This window comes from Emys orbicularis, chromosome 4 (assembly GCF_028017835.1).
Source record: "Emys orbicularis isolate rEmyOrb1 chromosome 4, rEmyOrb1.hap1, whole genome shotgun sequence".
In the NCBI taxonomy this organism is placed as follows: domain Eukaryota; kingdom Metazoa; phylum Chordata; order Testudines; family Emydidae; genus Emys; species Emys orbicularis.
In genome coordinates, this window is record NC_088686.1 from 68,566,609 (window position 1) to 68,585,414 (window position 18,806).

Genomic DNA, 18,806 nt, shown 5'->3' on the forward strand with positions numbered 1-18,806 from the left:
TAAATAATGATATTTTATTTATATATAAATAAATGTTCTGAGCAATCTCAGATATTTTAGTGCATCGCTGTAAAAAATTAGTGCAGTTCTCTCATTAAAGATTTTAGCTCACAAGGAAGAAGATAATCTATATGTCTGTTCAGTCTCTCGCCATACAGAAAACCTCTATACAGCTTTACGCTGAACCAAAGGTTTGTATGCTAGTCACTTTCTTTAAATAAGGTGAATGGACGCCACATCCTCTGTGACAAAACATGGCAATTTTTGGCAAAGCAATAGAAAAATATGAGGCGCTCCTATTTTAGAACTGAAGTTTGTTGATTTAAAGCAATACACAATGCATAAAACAAAGTTTCAAAACAAAAATGATGTCTCAACAAATCTTTACCCTTCATGCAAATGTTTCCTCAGCAGCTAACAACTTAAAAAACCCCAGCTCTTACACTTCTTTATTTTGGGGAAGGGCCTTCTACAAGCCCCCTGTTTTCAAGTCCTGTCCTATAGCTGGACTAAAGTTTCATGCCCGGGGAGCATCCTCTCCTGACCCTTCCTCTCTTCTGAATCCTTGGAGGAGGGGAAGTTTCATTATCAGTGTGGCTCACACTTCAGCCCCAAGTTCTAGGACTCCAGTTTCAACCACAGCAACATATTTGTCTTCAATCTGGACCAGCAGGATGGTTTTATCTATGTGGGACCTACTCCCTGGATCTCTGCTGCAAGGCACCCAGCGGTGAATCACCTGGAAAAGGCAATCATAACAATATGAAAGGTTAGTTCCACACGGATTACTGCCATTTCATGGTGTTGATTTATAATTCTGTACCATAAGAGGGCAGAGGCAAAACTACTGAAAATGTCATACAACCTAACCACACATTTTTCAATGCTAATATATCCATGGATATATTATTCTTGTAATACTTCCTCAAAATCTGCTATAATCTCTTTATGCCAGTAAGGAAAGCTTGGAAATACACTAAATAACTAGAGAAATGCTGTTTGGCACACAAAATCCAATCTGAGGACGACGTATTTTGAGGGAAGAGGCCTATAAAGGAGGTAAGACTTTACTTTTCTGTGCTCTGCAGAATCTTAGCTTTTCTTTTTGGTTTTCCTACAACCATAGAGTTTTCTAGTCCTCTAGATACAAAAGATGAAGACAGTCCTTCCTACTGCGTATTACTACACCCCTGTGTTTTTGTATCTATAGCAGTAAAGGATGAAAACTCAGAGGTTTACTTTCTGTCATTCATCTCAGTGGAGTGTTAAAAGAATACTTAAGTCTGTTTAAAAACACACTCATCAAGCTTAAACTGTTACATATAAATTGTAAAGAACAGCTGGGGTTGGATTTCAGCAAGAGGAATCAAGTTAATCCAAACCAGACCCCATGTAACCACTGAAAACTCAGCGAAGAGCTGAGGGGTGGGGGAAGACAAGAAGAAACTTGGATATAATGAGGCTCCATTTACAGTGAAAATAAAGAGTCCCAAATTATTTTGGTGCACTGCAGTGAACAAACTGCTATTTAGGTTATAGTGATGCTCTAATGATTTAGACCAATGAGACGTGAAATATTACACTCCTCCCCAAAAGAGACTTTCAGAAACACAGGTTTGTTCTCTACCTCTACAAATTATTCACAAGATACCACAGAAAGGAACAGTATTTCAGAAGCATTCTTTGCTGTCTGTGCAGGAGCTTTGTTAAACTGCATTTCTTCAACCAAGAAAATCTGTGCTATTTTGGTATACATTTAACACACTTTCACAAGGCAGGGTACTGTATTGTATTTAATAGAAAAGCAGAAGCACACTTAGGAAAGAAGCAGGATGCACATAATGTTGAGAAATTTGAGACCAATTCAGTTAAGTCACCTTTAAAAGCATAATTTAAAAAAAAAAGTATAATTGTAGGGGCCAACAAAAAACCCCCAGTGATCACAGGAGAATTAATACATACTTTCTGAAAGCCAGTGTACAGAACATCTCAAACAAAAACCCAAGTAATTTCTACAATTTTTTTGAAACACAGCTTACAAACTAGGTACAGAAGACACACACAGATCTTAGAGCAGAGGTTCTGAACCCTTCATTGTGGGAGCTCTGGTCCTGCCCATCTCATGTCCCATCATGCAGTGTCCAAAAACAGATTCTGTCCATTCATTCTTCACTCTCCCCTCCAAACCTTTTCCCCTTTCTTTTTGTTCGTTTCTGCTCTGGTTCACCACTTCTCTCCCTAGTTACTCCCTCTGAAAGCTATTCTCTTCCCCCTGGTTACTCAACAGAAAGCTACGCGCTACTTGGTGTGGGGGGTGCTTATTAGTTGCTCAGTGGTCCAGGACACATGCTCCTGCAGCTGAGCTGGATGTTTTGAGAGTTTTCAGACAGTGCCTTTGGCTAGTAAGCGTCTTCTTGTGTCCCAGCGTGCACGAGCATCTCCCCTGCTCAGTTGCATTAAAAGACTGCAAAAGGAGATATACCTATCTCATAGAACTGGAAGGGACCTCAAAAGGTCATCGAGTCCAGCCCCCTGCCTTCACTAGCAGGACCAATTTTTGCCCCAGATCCCTAAGTGGCTCCCTCAAGGATTGAGCTCACAACCCTGGGTTTAGCAGGCCAACGCTCAAACCACTGAGAAGTGAGTTTCAAGTGAACTTTACCAACAGCAGCAAGTTTGTTATAGGGAGTTGGAGTAGATCTAATGTCATGAAGGTTTTACCACACAACTCCTTCTATGCATACTCCTGGAGGGAGTGCCCTCCCTCTTTCCCCAGGTTAAAAGACACCATCCTAGAGAAAAACCGCTAGCACTATGTTGGGGTCCACTAGGCATAGCTACCAGGTAACTCGGGAGAGTGGAAGGCCAAAGTGTCGATGAAACTCTTTTGCTCTGGGCCTACCTGAACCCCCAAACTCCATCTTGTGAACTCTCACCTACTTCTGTGTTAACTGCTTACATGCTCTGAAGCAGAAATGTATTGGTCAGCGTTTCTAGCAGATGGCTGCAGTTTCACTCAAACTAGCAGAAATAATAAGAGATAAGGAGGAGAGAAAGGAGGGGTAGTTAGTTTGCAGGCATCTAACCCAAGGTCGCAGAGACTGGGAAAGTTTTCTCACAAGCTTATGTAGAGTTTATTGTAACAGTTGTCTGAAGGGGAGGGGATGGGGAAACAGACAAAGAGATGTATGCAAACAGTTTGGAGTATAAAAGGTAAACGTTGTTTGTATTTGTTGCACTGGATTTGAGACATGCTGGTCTCCTAGTGCCATTTCAGAGCTCTGAAATAAACTTGGCTTGCTTTCTCCCCTCGGTGTCTTTATTGGTGCCAAGCACACCGGGCCACGGACCATTGTTGTCCCCTCGAGCCTCTTAGGCGGGCAACAACTATGTTCCAGAAAGGAAGTAATGCTCCGGAATTACTAAACAGAACTATTCACACAAATATTAATAGAAATAAACATTTAGATCAGCAGCTTATTCTAACTTTCAAACCCTCTCTTTTTAACCACCTTCTTATCATCAAACAGTGTAGATGATGGCATCCTGTGACAAGCAAGGCCAATTAACAAATTCCTTGGAAGCAATTGCCAAGTGACCCTGGCCAACTGCCAAGGAGTACTCAGAATGATATGCATTATCACTAGGATATTCCTTATCTGCAATGGCTAACACAGTAAGTTCCAAAACTAGAAGGCACAGTATTAACAACCTAGACCCTTAGTTTGCTTATTGTGTCTTATATACAATACCACTAGCAGCTGCTGTATTAAGTCAAGTTTACAGCTTAGATTTAATGTACATGAACCATAAGAGTGGACTGCGAATGGCAATACAAATTCAGTCAAGGACAAGGGGAATTTATTTCTGTGTTCTTCATTCACACACTTAAAAATCAAGTTAGACTCTAGCTGTTCATGGAAGCCAATACTTCTAAGCATAAGACACCGTAATAGTGTCTTACTATTCTGTCTACTCTGCACTAGAACAGAGCACTGGGTGTCGAGTTCATTTCCCTGCTGCCACTATCTGCCCTTGAACAAGTTGTAACTACTCTGCACTTCTCTTTCTTCCCTCTCTTCCCCAATAGGTACAATAGGCATAAGTTTTTACCATCTTCATAAAACACTTTGAGAGTCTTTGTTGAAAAGTGCTACAAGGAAAAAGTATGTTGCATTTTTGGCTGCCAATTCAAAGCATGTTTTTTCCTTCAGGACAAAATTTCCCATATGACAAGCCCTACAAGAAAGTTTAGGATGTTTTAAAAAGTCTCCTTAGGCTTCTCAGGGCTGATTGAAAAGAACTGGGGTAGGGTGGATCAAAGATTTTATAAAACTGTATATTTCTAAGAGAATCTCAATACCCAGCCTCCCTGGAATAGCTTCCTGGATGCTTGGGGGGAGTGGAGGCTGCAACCTCCACCAGTTTATTTTCTAATGCATACCACTGAATGACTATGTGGGAAGTCTGAACTGCTAAGCATTAGGAAGTACACTGCTACCTCGATAGAACGCCACCCGATATAACACGAATTCAGATATAACGCGGTAAAGCAGTGCTCCGGGGGGGTGGGGCTGCGCACTCTGGTGGATCAAAGCAAGTTCAATACAGCGTTATATCGAGGTAGAGATGTACTTGTTCCCAGTGCCAATCAATACATGCACACATGATTTTAGAGTAGTAGTGTGTCTTCCCTGGTAGTTCTTATGCCTTTTATATTTAAGGGCATTCTGACTTATTTGATTGCTCTGAATATTGTAGTGATCTTGAAGAACACCCCTGTTGGGGCCGAGCACTGATCCAGGAATGACTAACTGTGTATAAGTAAAATGATGAGATTTCTGAAAGGTAGAGTTGCAGTTTTCTAGAAAGGAAACTATTTCAGTACATAATAATCCTCTCCACTAGGTGCAGTGAAAGCTGAAGTTGCAGCTCTAACAGCGGAGGAGGAGAAGGGGGATTATAATTAATACGCCACTGGAAAAAACTTAGACTATATCTTTGTTTTCAGTTGAATCTCAGAACTTCCTTTTAATATACAGAAATGAACTGGAGCCCTAATTGTGTTATCTAACAAAGTGACATTTAAACATAATTGACTCAACTCTATTTGCAGTATAGTGATTTGATTTAAAGCCAAATACCATTAACCAAGCAATTCCTGTAATATTAAGGCTGGCTAGTAAATTCATCTTTAGCATACTCTCAGGAGTGGATAATTTTAGGAAAGGAAAACTGAAGGCTGGGTGAATAGTACAGTAATTGAAATGCAATGCACATAAAGCGTTTTGCTTTAGGTTTATTTGTTGTTGTCTTTTGTATAGGGCTATTGATTAATCGCAGTTAACTCATGCAATTAACTAAAAAATTAATTGCGATTAAAAAAATTCATCGCGATTAATTACAGTTTTAATTGCACTATTAAACAGTAGAATACCAATTGAAATTTATTAAATATTTTGGATGTTTTTCTACATTTTCATAAATATTGTATTGTGCTGTAATTGAAATCAAAGTGTATATTATTTTTGATTACAAATATTTGCAATGTAAAAATGATAAACAAAAGAAATAGTATTTTTCAATTCACCTCATACAAGTACTGAAGAGCAATCTCTTTGTTGTGAAACTGGAACGTACAAATGTAGATTTCCCCCCCCCTTACATAATTGCACTCAAAAACAAAACAATGTAAAACTTCAGAGCCTACAAAGTCCACTCAGTCCTACTTCTTGTTCAGCCAATCACTAAGACAAACAAGCTTGTTTACATTTACAGGAGATAATGCTGCCCTCTTATTGACGTCACCAGAAAGCGAGAACAGGCATTTGCATGACACTTTTGTAGCCGGCATTGCAAGGTATTTACATGCCAGATATGCTAAACATTTGTATGCCCCTTCATGCTTCAGCCACCATTCCAGAGGACATGCTTCCATCCTGATGATGCTCGTTAAAAAAAAAAAAAAAGGGTTAATTAAATTTGTGACTGAACTCCTTGTCGGGGAACTGTATGTCCCCTACTCTGTTTTACCCACATTCTGCCATATATTTCATGTTACAGCAGTCTTGGATGATGACCCAGCATATGTTGTTCATTTTAATAACACCTTTGCTGCAGATTTGACAAAATGCAAAAGTACCAATGTGAGCTTTCTAAAAGATAGCTACAGCACTCAACCCAATGTTTAAGAATCTGAAGTGCCTTCCAAAGTCTGAGGGGGATGAGGTGTGGAGCGTGATTTCAAAAGTCTTAAAGGAGCAACACGCGAATGCGGAAACCACAGAACCCGAACCACCAAAAAAGAAAATCAACCTTCTGCTGGTGGAATCTGACTCAGATAATGAAAATGAATATGCGTCAGTCCGCACTGCTTTGGATTGTTATCAAGCAGAACCCGTCATCAGCATGGATGCATGTCCCCTGGAATGGTGGTTGATGCATGAAGGGACCTATGAATCATTAGCACATCTGACACATAAATTTCTTGCTATGCCAGCTACAACAGTGCCACGAGAATGCCTGTTCTCACTTTCAGCTTGACATTGTAAAGAAGAAGAGGGCAGCATTGTCTCCTGCAAATGTAAACAAGCTTGTTTGTCTGAACAAGAAGTAGGACTGAGTGGACTTGCAGGCTCTAAAAATTTTAGATGGTTTTATTTTTGAAAGCAGTTTTTTTGTACATAATTCTACATTTGTAAGTTCAACTTCCATGACAAAGAGATTGCATTACAGTACTTATATGAGGTGAATTGAAAAATACTATTTCTTTTGGGTTTTTTACAGTGCAAATATTTGTAATAAAAAATAATTTAAAAATGAGCACTGTACACTTCACTTTGTATTCTGTGTTGTAATTGAAATCAGTATGTTTGAAAATGTAGAAAACATCAAAAATATTTAAATAAATGGTATTCTATTATTGGTTAACAGTGTGATTAATCATGCGATTAATTTTTTTAATCGCGTGACAACCCTACTTTTGCACCCTTTGGATTGGTTTCAGAAATTTCACCCAGTTCAAGTGAGGACCTAGGCTTCTTCTTGCATACAGGTAGTAACTCAAAAGAACATCTGCTCCATCAGCGTATGATCAAATATACCTTTTGAATGGTGTCTGCACAGTGTTTCAGACTGACCTTTAACAAAGTTGACTCCCCCTCCCCCCCCCCCAATTCACAAAATCAGCTTCCAAGTGAAACTTACATGGCCTTCCATGCCTTCCTGAGGACTCCAGTCTTTCCAGCTATTTCTTCCAGCTTTTAGCCGTATCACCTCATCTGGCCACTGCAGCTCCTTCCTTTTAGACATGTTGATCCCTTCCAGTACTTGGCTGGGATCCATTATCTAAAATGAAAAGTAGAAATTGATTTTAGACTATTATGGAGCCAATTAATGGTTAATAGTGAACCCATAACTGTTCCCTTAGATGCTACTCATAAAAATGTTGCTCTTTAAAGGACTGATCTTGCACCCACTAAAGTCAATGGCAAAGCTTCAGTGGATTTCAGTAGTGCAGATTCAAGCCCTAAGTTAGCTAAGAGCTACACTTCAAAAAACTTGAGTGGCACAGGCCTCCAGATTTGGGAATGTAGGGCACAAGGCTCAGAGGATTTATCACTAGGTAAAAGAACGAAGTTCCATTTAGGATGCTCAGCAGAGACCAGCCAGTGTTTTGAAATTAACAGGCTTTCTGCACTTGGAAGAGGCCAGCAGGAAAGCATTGTGGAAAACCTCTCTCAACTTGTGAACAAGCAGGAGCTGCTTAGATACCCACCATCACACTATGAGTTTACAGAAGGGACACGGAAGAAATATTTTTGGGAAAAAACAGTTTTAAAAGAGCGTCCCTGAACGTTAGCAGATCTTAGCTGTATTTTACTTAGTTCACCCCTGCCTGCATACAAAAGCTACAAAACTGAGGCCTGCCAAATTTATTCGCAATTGTCCGTCGTTACTGAATGACTATGACCAAGACAGGCTTCACTATGGTATTAAGTTTTGTCACCATGTGACGCAAGCTGGATACGACCTTTGTCCTATTAGTGACTTCTTCTAAATTTATCCCAGCAACACTCTATTGTAAACATATACAAGGGTTTATTGAAAGCTACATGAGCTAGAGTTTGTGTTTAACTTCCAGATTTCAACAAAACTACCAAGATTTCCCCTGGCAACTTAAATCAATGGTGAACTGGCACATGCTCAAAGACTTTGTATGTGGCAGTAACCAAGAAGTGAACAATGAAAAAGAAACTGACAATATTTTTACAGTGACTTCTACAGAAAATTTTCTTAGTTTGCAAATCAAAAGATACAAACTGCCAGTACTGCAAAGGAAGCTGTTCTGCCTTTCATGTTACAACCAGTAAATAAAGATACCGCAAGCAAAACTAAGCTTATAATTTTGTTGTTAATGTATGAAGCAGAACAGAATCTAGCTGACTCTCTCACAGCTGTGTGCTAAAATAAAACATGTCTGTAATGTGAGTAGATATTGCTCAGTATTCCAGTACGCCACCTGTTCAGAAAAATAAAGATGAACCTTTTTAGTCATAACTGCACTTCTGTTCTGCACTGAGAAACTCCAGGACATGTGTGTGGATAGAAGGCAGAGATAGTGTTATTTAGTTACCACAAGGTGTAAGATGATAAAAATACTGTAATGAGGGGAAAAAATAAGGGCTAAAAAAGTGTAGATTAACATGTTCTTCTGGCTGATTCACCTGGATTCTGTAAATAACTTCATCCCTTTTGGCTTGCATATGGTTTGCAGGGCTTGCATTACCACCTGACTGTGCATCAGTTACGTTATTCCCGCCTTCTGTTCCTAGAAAGCCCACAAGGGCATGTTGTTTACAGGCTGGGATGCTTTGGCTGGAGCTGCTGGAAGAGGGTAGGCCATGCTGCACGATGACAACGCCAGTCTGGCTAGTGGGTTCCATTTGGTTCACCATGGATAGGCGGGACTGGATGGAGGATGGGAGGTTACGAAGGGATATCTGACTGGTGGAAGAGCGTCGGCAAGGCACAAAGCCTGTAGTGGACGTGCGAAGTGATGAATGGCGACTGCTGTAGCAATAAGATGAATGGCTGGCTACCGAGGCACGGGCAGGGGAATGTCTGACAAGGCTTGACTGCACAGAGTGGGAGCTGTGACTGGTGCCTAAAAGAAAACAAAAAACAAAAACAGAATCAGGAGAGTTGATAGTTTTAATACATGCCTGCCACACATTTTAGATTTTAGACACTTACACAAAAAAGTGTTCTTGCACCTTGCTACAAAATTGATGGGCATATTAGAAATGCCTAGAATACTTCAGAGACCAGATGTACTGGTCCTCTCAACAATGAAATATTTGAATATGTTCAATTAATCTTAACTGGTTTAAGAAACTGATATTACATTGCTAGGAGCATAGATGCAAAAGTGTAAGTGTCCTTGATAAGTATGAGCCCAGCTCTTATTGCATTAATGAAGTATTTCTTTAATGCTCAAGAATTTGGTTTCTCATTCTACGTTGTCTAATTCTGTCAGTAACATTTGCAGTGTTTCAGAACACCAAATATTCTTAGTCAAACATGTGGCTTGACTGCACTCCTAAGTGTGCATCAGAAAGTTTAGTTACTTTTGCTGCCATTTTAACTAGTTCTGAAATGTTTAATTAGATTTGAAGTTGGCAAAGAAAAACCATGAGAATTTTAGCTCTTATTAGTGTTATTTAATGCATATTAATTAATTAATGCTCCTCTCTGGTGCCAGTTGTAGATACCCCATCACAATTATGGACCTTATAATGCTATATGGTATGATAAGATTCAGAAGCTGGCAATGTACTAATCTGTAAAATAGTTCTATTTTTCTTGAAAGGCAAATGAAAGCAACTATACCTAAGGGGAAACACGTGCTCAATTACTTCCAGTTCCTCACTAGATCACTAACGGCACTTTCTTGGGTACTGTTTAACTGAAACCCTGCAGCAACAGACAATTTACTCCACAGTAGCAGTAACGTTGTAGTAGCATAAAAGACAGATATTCACATGTATAAAACTCTTGCTATGAGTTTGGTATTTGTGAACACAAGGGAACAGTAGAACTGGTGTAGGTTAGCCATACTGTAGGGAGGTGCTATGAAAGGTTATCCCACTCAGCTCTGGTCAGCATATCAATCCTGATCTGCAATCCTCAAACCATTCCAGTAGCGGTCCAGAGACCTGCCACTGTGCTAAACTGCATTGTGATTTTGGGATATGAATCCATTACAGAATCAAATTAATGTTGTGTTTGTAGCCCAGCCCTGATCTACAGTGGTGAAAAATACCATTCCCTCTGGGACAGCTAGCCTATGTACAGTTCCAGTATTTTATATAATATACACACTTTAGGTTAGTTTTACCTAATGTTGAGGGGTGAGATGTGACAGGAGGGTGGAGTCCCACTCCAGGGCCCTGCCCTGTAATTAAATTCCCTCCTGCTTGTGACATGCTGCTTTGCGACTCATTGGCAGCTGCATTGTTACTTGTGCAGGGAGCCCCACCTCCAGCATCTGAATCTTCAATGTTTCCACCACTGTTGCAGCCAGCACCACAACCTTTCCTTAATCTGAGAACACAATGAGAATCAACTGTATTAGCGAACAGAAAAAAGTGACCAGACATCAGTTTCAACTATATTGCTTTTTCTTCTGTACTATGCTTTCCCCAACTTGTAGGTTGCTATCTGAGACAGCACTAAAAATATTTTCCTGACAAATAAAAGTAAATATCACTTAAATGTTTATGTAGTACCAACTGTTTAAAAATGTCACTTTGAGAATTCAGTGGTATTACTTTTAATAACAAATACTAGAATTTATTGCTCTTCTATTTTGTGGTCATATTAGCACCAGAGTTTATGCTGTTCTGTCTATAATGGCAGTCATTTATCTGATCTCTAATTTCAGGCTTTTCCTCATACTTTTTCTCTCTTTATGTTTAAAATGAGTAGGAAAAAACTGTTAGCTCTTTTCATCTGTTTCTTTTTTTATTGCTTTAGCAATGGATTTAAGTTATGACATACTTTAGTGACTATGATGTGCTAGGGTTCTTTGAGATTTTTATACTACCCATGCCAGCATTTGAACATTTAGGTGGGCTAATCAATTTGTTAGTTAGAGCCTGTAAGCTTTTATTTTTACTATGTTGCTTGGAAAGCTACGCTTCATTTAGACTCACTAAAGAAAGCACATTTACTCATCCTCCAGTCCCTAGTACTACCCTTGTTCTTCTGTTCTCAAATACATTGCTAAATCCTTTCCCAGTCTCTTTGCTTCTTGATCTAGGATTTTGAAGTATAATTAGCTTAGGTCTAATGCTTTGTTATGGTACTGTGACAGGTTATTCTAGCAATATGCTGGAGAAGTGGTTTGGGGTGGAGAAGAGATACATCACGGTTTGCAGTAAATACACCACACAATTTTGAGGAAGCAACCAATTTGTATTTATATACTATAGGTGTACAGCATGGTTATACCTACATTTAGTCAAATACTCGTGTAGTACTGACTAACATTTAGAATGTTGCTTACATATTCAAAGTGCTGTACAAAGTCATCAATCTTGAAAGCATTAATGCCTTGCATAATTTTACTCATGAGAGAGTCCCAGTTACTTCAGTGGGACTACTCACATATTTAAGCATGTTAAAGTCCCAGACCTGCATGAATCTTCCCCACACCTTTGTGAGGTAGATAATTATACTCCTCTTATGGACAGAATAAACTGAGGCATTGAAAAGTGACACACACAAACCCCACAGCACCTCACTGGCACAGCTGAGATTACAACTCAAGGCATAATGTTTCCACCTAGAATTATTTTTATGAGTTGTTAAAATTGGACACGATATTCTAATTGACAAAATTCTTGTGTTGTTGTTCACGTGGCCTGCTGAATAACACTCTTGCCATAGCAGTGGCCATGTGTTGCAATTGTGATTGAAGGGGAAAATACTGAGAGGCATCCACACTTCTGTGATTGAATGCCATAAATTATGCTCTGCTAAGATGTACTAACATCTTAGCATTGACAGTGATGTTGCTGAATAGCTGAATGCTCTTGAGAACTCACTCCCATAGCTCACCTGTGCCATGTGGACACTATGAAGTTTCTGATATTTCCCAAACTGATAGCTCCCCCAAGAAACTCCTTGAGCTGATCATGGCTATCCGAATAGGAAGTAGTCAAAGGCGAGACGTAGATTGGGTATCCAATGGGCTGGTCACAAGAAGAATTGATCATATTCCTCAAAGCCTGCTTTGCATTTTGGATGCTCCCTCTTTCTGGGTTACGGTTACGCAGGAAGACAAGTTCCTGCTGCTGCCCAGCCCAGAGGCCACGCACACACTCCTTATTTACCTGCAAAAGAACAGCAAAAAAATCAAGAAAAAAGGACATATTGGAAAACTAGTCAAGGGGAGGAAGAAAAAAAAGCTTCTAACCTTCCATAACTGTTCTTCTTTGAGATGTGTTACTCATGTCCATTCCAATATAGGTGCGTGCTTGCCCCGAGCACTGCCGCCAGAAAGTTTTTCCCTCTGTGGTATCTATCAGGTCGGGTGTGGTGCCCTCTGGAGTTGTGCTCTCATAGCGCTGGTATAAAGGACCCTGCCAACCCACCGACCCCTCAGTTCCATCTCGCCGGCTAACTCAGATAGTGAGGTAGGAGTGGGAGGTTTTGGATTGGACATAAGCAACACATCTTGGAGAACAGCAGCTACAGAAGGTTAGTAACCATTTTTTCTTCTTCGAGTGCTTGCTCATGTCCATTCTAATGTAGGTTACTCCCAAGCAGATGTAAGGGGTGGGGGTTGGAGTTCATTGACAAGCAGATTGTAGCACTGCTCTGCCAAACCTAGCATCGTCTTTAGCCTGCTAAATCATGGCATAGTGAGATGCGAAAGTGTGGACCGAAGACCACACTGCCGCTCTACAGATGTCCTAGATAGGGACCTGTGCCACAAATGCAACTGAAGATGTTTGTGCCCTTGTGGAGTGTGCTGTCAGGGACAGAGCAGGGACTTTCATCAGATTATAGCATTTGTGGCTACAGGACGTGATCCATGATGAAATTCTCTGGACTGAGACTGAAAGACCCTTCATCCTGTCTGTAATAGCCACAAAAAATTGAGTAATTTTTCAAAATGGATTTAGTTCTTTCCGTGTTGAAGGCCAGCGTGCGTCTGACATCTAGTTAGTGAAGCCTCTGCTCCTGTTTGTTGGCATGCAGTTTCAGATAGAAGACCAGAAGGAATATGTCCTGATTACTATGGAATTGAGAAACCATCTTTGGGATAAAGACTGGGTGAGGACATAACTCGACCTTGTCCTTGAAGAATACTGTGTATGGAGGTTCTGAAGTAATTGCCCTAATCTCCAATACCCTTCTGGCCTAAGTAATGGCCACCACGAAAGCCACCTTCCAGGACAAATAGAGCAGAGAATACATTGCCAATGGCTCGAATGGGGAACCCATGATCCTTGAGAACATCAGGTTGAGATCCCATGGGGTACAGCCTGTCAAGTCCCTTGAGAAACCGACTGCAGATCGAGTTTGCAAAGATGGACCAGCCATTCACCCACAGATGAAAAGCCGAAACTGCAGTCAGGTGGAGCTAATCGATTAAACCAATAGCCCCTGCTGTTTCAGGTGTAGCAAGCAGTCCAGAATGAATGGTACTGATGATTGCATGGGCAAGACACCTTTCTGTGCTCACCAGATCAAGAACCTTTTCCAATTTGCCAGGTATACAGTTCTAGCGGACGGCTTTCTACTCCCTAAAAGAACTTCTCGAACTAGTCCGGAGCATGAGCTTCCAGACCGTGAGATGAAAAGCCTTGAGGTTTGGGTGACGCAGGTGACTGTGGTCCTGGGATATTAGGTCTGGAACCTGAGGTAGTTGGATTGGTGTTTCTACTGATAGATTCAAGAGCACCATGAACCAGTGCTGGCGTGGCCAGGCTGGGGCTATCAGGATGATTCCTGCTCTGTCCCATCTAATCCTCAGCAAGACCTTGTGTATGAGAGGAATGGCTGAGAATGCATAGAACAGATGCCCCGTCCAGGGCAAGAGGAAGACATCTGTCAGAGATCCTGGACTGTGGCCCAAGAAACAGCAGAATTGGAGACACTTCCTGTTGCACCTCGTTGCAAATAGATCTATTTGGGGAATTCCCCACTTCTGAAAGATGACTTGTAGGATCTCTAGGCAGATGGACCACTCGTGGTGGTTGGAGAAAACCCTGCTGAGGTGATCAGCAAGTTGGTTCTGAGAATCTGGCAGATAGATTTCCTTGAGGTGAATCAAGTGGGCTATGCAAAATTCCCATAAGCGAAGTGCCTCCTGGCACAGGTGAGAAGAGCGTGCTCCACCCTGTCTGTTGATAGAGAACATGGCTGTTGTGTTGCCTGTAAGGACTGACATGCACCTGCCTGCTACATGGGTTTGGAATGCCTGGCAGGCCAGGCGAACTGCCCTGAGCTCTCTGACACTGATGTGCAACAAGAGCTCTTCTGGAGACCAGAGGACCTGAGTCCTGAGGAAGCCCAAGCAAGGTCACCATCCCATTGCCAAAGCGTCTCATGAGAGAGACTGACAGTTGGGGTCTTGAGAAAGGGACTCCTGCGCACACTGTTAGCAGGTCTAGCCACCGATTGTGGGAAGTAATCACCAATGGGGGAACTGTAGTGACTGAGTCTACATGATGTAGGCTTGGTGAGTATACTGACGCCAGCCACGCTTGGAGAGGTATGAGCCGAAGTCTTATGTGATGAACCACATAGGTGCAAGACGCCATGTGGCCCAGGAGCTGTAAGCAATTTCTTGCCATGATGACAGGGTGATTCTTGAGGCTTTCTGTAAGTTTCTATAAGTTTTCTGTGCTTGGAAGCATGCTTCTGGGAGAGAAGCTCTGGCCTGTACCAAGTCCAGAACTGCTCTGATGAATTCTATCCTCTGGACCAGAAAGAAGGTGTATGTCTGTGCATCTATGAGCAGACCTAAGTTCTGGAAGGTCAACTGTATTAGTCTCATATCTGTCTTTACCTGGAGTCTGGATCGACTTTTCATCAGCCAATCGTCGAGGTATGAATAAACCTGAACTCCTTATCTCCTCAAGAAGGCTACAACAACTGACATGCACTTCGTGAATACCTGAGGGTCCGCCAAGAGACAGAATGGGAGCACCATAAATTGGTAGTGCACATGGTTCATGACAAATTTGAGGAACCTCCTGTGTCCCTGAAAGATGGCAATGTGGAAATATGTGTCCTTTAAGTCAAGGGCAGCGCACCAGTCCCCTGGATCCAAGGAGGGAATGATGGAGGCCAAGGAGACCATGTGGAATTTCAGCTTCTTCGTGAATTTGTTGAGGTTTTGCAGGTCCAAAATTGGTCTGAGACCTGCAATTGGCTTTTGGGATTAGGAAGTATTGGGAGTAGAACTCTCAACCCCTTAGCTCTGGGGGAACCTCCTCCACTGATCCCACTCTTAAGAGTGATTGCACATCTTGGGTTAGAGTTGTTTGTGAGAAGGGTCCCTGAAGAGGAACAGGGAGGGAAGGTGGCAAGGAGGGGAACAAAAAAATTGAAGGGTGTATCCTACTGCGACCATGCATAGCACCCGATCAAAGTGGGATAACCAGTCCACAAAATCTGGGGAATTTGGATCCATAAACTGTCCTGGTACATCGTCCTTGAGCATCCCATCAAAAAGCCTGCTCTGACCCTGCCAAGTGTCTGGGGGTGAAGCTACAGATGAAGACTGTGGGGGAGGTTTCCGCCAGTAGCCCCTGCTCTTCCTGTTGCTACAGTCCTGTCAAGCAGGCGGGAGGAAGAAGCGAGCTGTTTGCTGTGGCCCTTGTCTCTTCTAAAAACTGAAGTTTGGAGTCTGTCCGCTCTGAAAAGATTGACGTATCTTCAAATGGCAGGTCCTGCAAAGTTTGTTGGACCTTGTGCGGCAAGCCCGAGGACAGCCCGATGTGGGTTGCACCCTGGCAGCATCTCTCTGTCCCACTGACATCAGTGTAGGTGATCAGCCTCTGTCTGTCTTCCTTTGCTTCTTCCTAGGCACTAGTGACGGTGAACGGTGCTTGGGCTCTCTCGCATTCACATCCTTATTTGGCACCAGGGATGACTGATGGTGCCGAGGTTCCTTAGGCATGGTCGGAGCATGTCACCTTGGTGCTGGAGCTGGGGAATGGCGCCGGACATCCCAAAATGAAGGCAGGGTGCTTCTTACTGAGGCCAACGTACTCGGTGCCGAGTCCAAGTGGCCCTGCTCCAATAGAGGTCAGAGTGCTGCCTCCATGAGGATAGAGCGGAGTCTAGCGTCTCTATCCTTTTTGGTGCGGGCTTAAAATCCCTACACAGCTGAGCTTCTCCCAGACACTTGAGGCAGCTGGAATGGGGGTCACTCACAGGCATAGGCTTGTGACAAGATTCACAAGGCTTGAAACCTGGAGACTGAGGCATGCCCTGGTTCTGGGGGGTGGGTCGGTTAATCCCACTTAGCAGGGTTCCTAACTAACTAACTTAATAACTGAAACTTAATTAATAAATACAATCAACTATATACAATAAGAGTAGAGAAAAGTTCACTAAGAAATACTTGCAACAGCAAGAACGAGCCGTAGTTCCAGCGACCATCGCGGGCCATAAGAAGGAACTGGTGGGTTGGCAGAGTCCTTTATACCGAATCTATGAGCGCGCAACTCCAGGGAGCAGCAGAGCCGACCTGACAGATACCACGGAGGTAAAATCTTTCTGGTGGCGATGCTCATGGCAAGCACACACCTACATTGGAATGGACATGAGCAAGCACACAAAGCAGAACTACATTATTATGGATAGAGCGTATAAAAGTGTACACAGCACTGTACAACCATCAAGCATTCATGCTCCCTGCTTCAAAGGACTCAATATATGGGCACAAGCTGCAAACAGTACAGAATAAAGTGCACAAATACATAATGGCAGGTGGGCCCTCTAATAGGAGCTGGATTCTAGTTTTTGAAGAGTGAGTGGCAGTTTGGCATATGTTAATTGAGGATTCTCTCACATACCTTGGGGTGGGGTGGGGGCATACATAGATGATGATATGAAGCAGATAAAAGGTCCATTTAAGAATGACACTTGAGTGGACAAAGGGGAGCAGCAGGAAATAAAGCTGAAATCCAAAGTTATCGAGAGACCTGGAAGAAAAGCTTAAGCGTTGTTCAGAAGAGGGGGCATCTGTGTAAATACTGAAGGGGCAGAAGTAAAGCTATGGTCAGACTAAGGCTACATTTATCACTGTTGTCTAACTGTAGATAAATTCAAAATTGCCACCAACAGTACAAGTCACAATATAGACATGCTTTCATGGGGCCATGTTTATACAGCAGGAGTATTATGCTGACTTTACAAGGTATTCGACACTTTCCAGACCTCATACACATAATGGACAAAAGGGCAATAAGAAGATAAACAATTAGGTCCAATGAAACAAACATAAAGGGACTGCTGAAACTGTGTTTTGCGGCTATTGTCACTAGGTATTTTCAGAGAGGACATTACACTTTTTTTTCTGTCAATATTTAATGTTCATAGACAGCACTATCTTGATAACCAATTAAGTACTCTCTCTCCATGAGGGCAGCCCAAGCAGTAACCGCTTACTGAGACAGGTAATGGGTTGGGCTGAAGTAGTAGTTTTCTAATTTTACACTAAATTCTAAAACACCATGAAGCAGCAGATCATATGTTCATTCCATGTGCATATACAATAAACACACACCTTGATTACTCTGAAACTGAGATACCGCTTGTTCAGCATGATGATTTTATATTCATTGGTGCCATCATCCATCACATGGCGGAGGGCAAGCAGGGAGGGAGAGTTGGAAAGGACAGCACTCCTCCAGGCAGGGTCCCCTTCATGTGCTATAACCAGGTTTTGCTCATGGGACACAATGGCTTCGTAGAGGACAGTAGGGTCATCGTATTCATCTGGGGAAGTGAAGTGATCCTGAATGAAAGCATTATTTGAGAACAGTTTAGTGTCATAGATGCTAATTGCGTAAAAAGTAGAAATTTCAGACCTCAGAAATGATAGATAATGCATTGCACAAAATTACATTAATCAAAAACAGATTCCCACCATTGTTCAGATGAGTTCAATATCCACCATATCAAATGTTTCTGTAAGTTTGGGGGTAGGGAGAATTTATCTAGTACTGGGAACGGTTAGTTATTATAATTTTTATACTGATTTTATTGTGTATCTAGTCACATTGCCTACGGAGAGGCTCAGAAGCCTTGAAGTTTAAAGCCAAAGAAGTAAAGTACTGAGTATTCAGTGAGAGGCTTCTTTTCAACAGTTGGTCTCATTTACTGTCAAAAAAATACATGATTGTGTGTTCAACACTGTCCCGCACAGTCACACACTAAAAAGAAATCGGGTTTCAGGCAAAACATCGTATACGTCATCATGCATTCACAACATCATACTATTGCTAGCCGCATATTTATACCACATATTTACAGGATCCATTCAGTATTAAGTTACGGCTCCTTCCGATACGAAAGTACAGATTTAAATTCCAAAGGGTGAAGACCATGTTTGGGTTTTTCTTTTTCTTTGTTTGCTTGTTTTAGTGCCTAGCACAATGAGGGCCCAATCCTGAGTGGAGATACCTCAGGCCACTACCAAAATGCAAATGAAAAGTCACCAGTTATCTGTACTATATATTAGTTCAAAGGGTTATGTTTAAAAATATTTGTATTTT

At 41.8% G+C, this 18,806-nt stretch overlaps 1 protein-coding gene across 2 annotated transcripts in view; it reads right to left on the reverse strand.

Annotated features, from left to right (window-relative positions):
- Window positions 1-598: 598 nt before the first annotated feature.
- PCNX1 (pecanex 1) overlaps window positions 599-18,806 on the reverse strand; it is a 130,991-nt gene continuing 112,783 nt past the window's right edge. For both annotated transcript variants that reach the window (XM_065404495.1, XM_065404494.1), the window contains 6 exons: window positions 17,816-18,046; window positions 12,124-12,398; window positions 10,400-10,605; window positions 8,727-9,166; window positions 7,207-7,347; window positions 599-739 (listed from right to left, as the gene is read on the reverse strand). In XM_065404495.1, coding sequence (XP_065260567.1) covers window positions 599-739; window positions 7,207-7,347; window positions 8,727-9,166; window positions 10,400-10,605; window positions 12,124-12,398; window positions 17,816-18,046 — 1,434 coding nt within the window. The remainder of the gene's footprint in view (window positions 740-7,206; window positions 7,348-8,726; window positions 9,167-10,399; window positions 10,606-12,123; window positions 12,399-17,815; window positions 18,047-18,806) is intronic.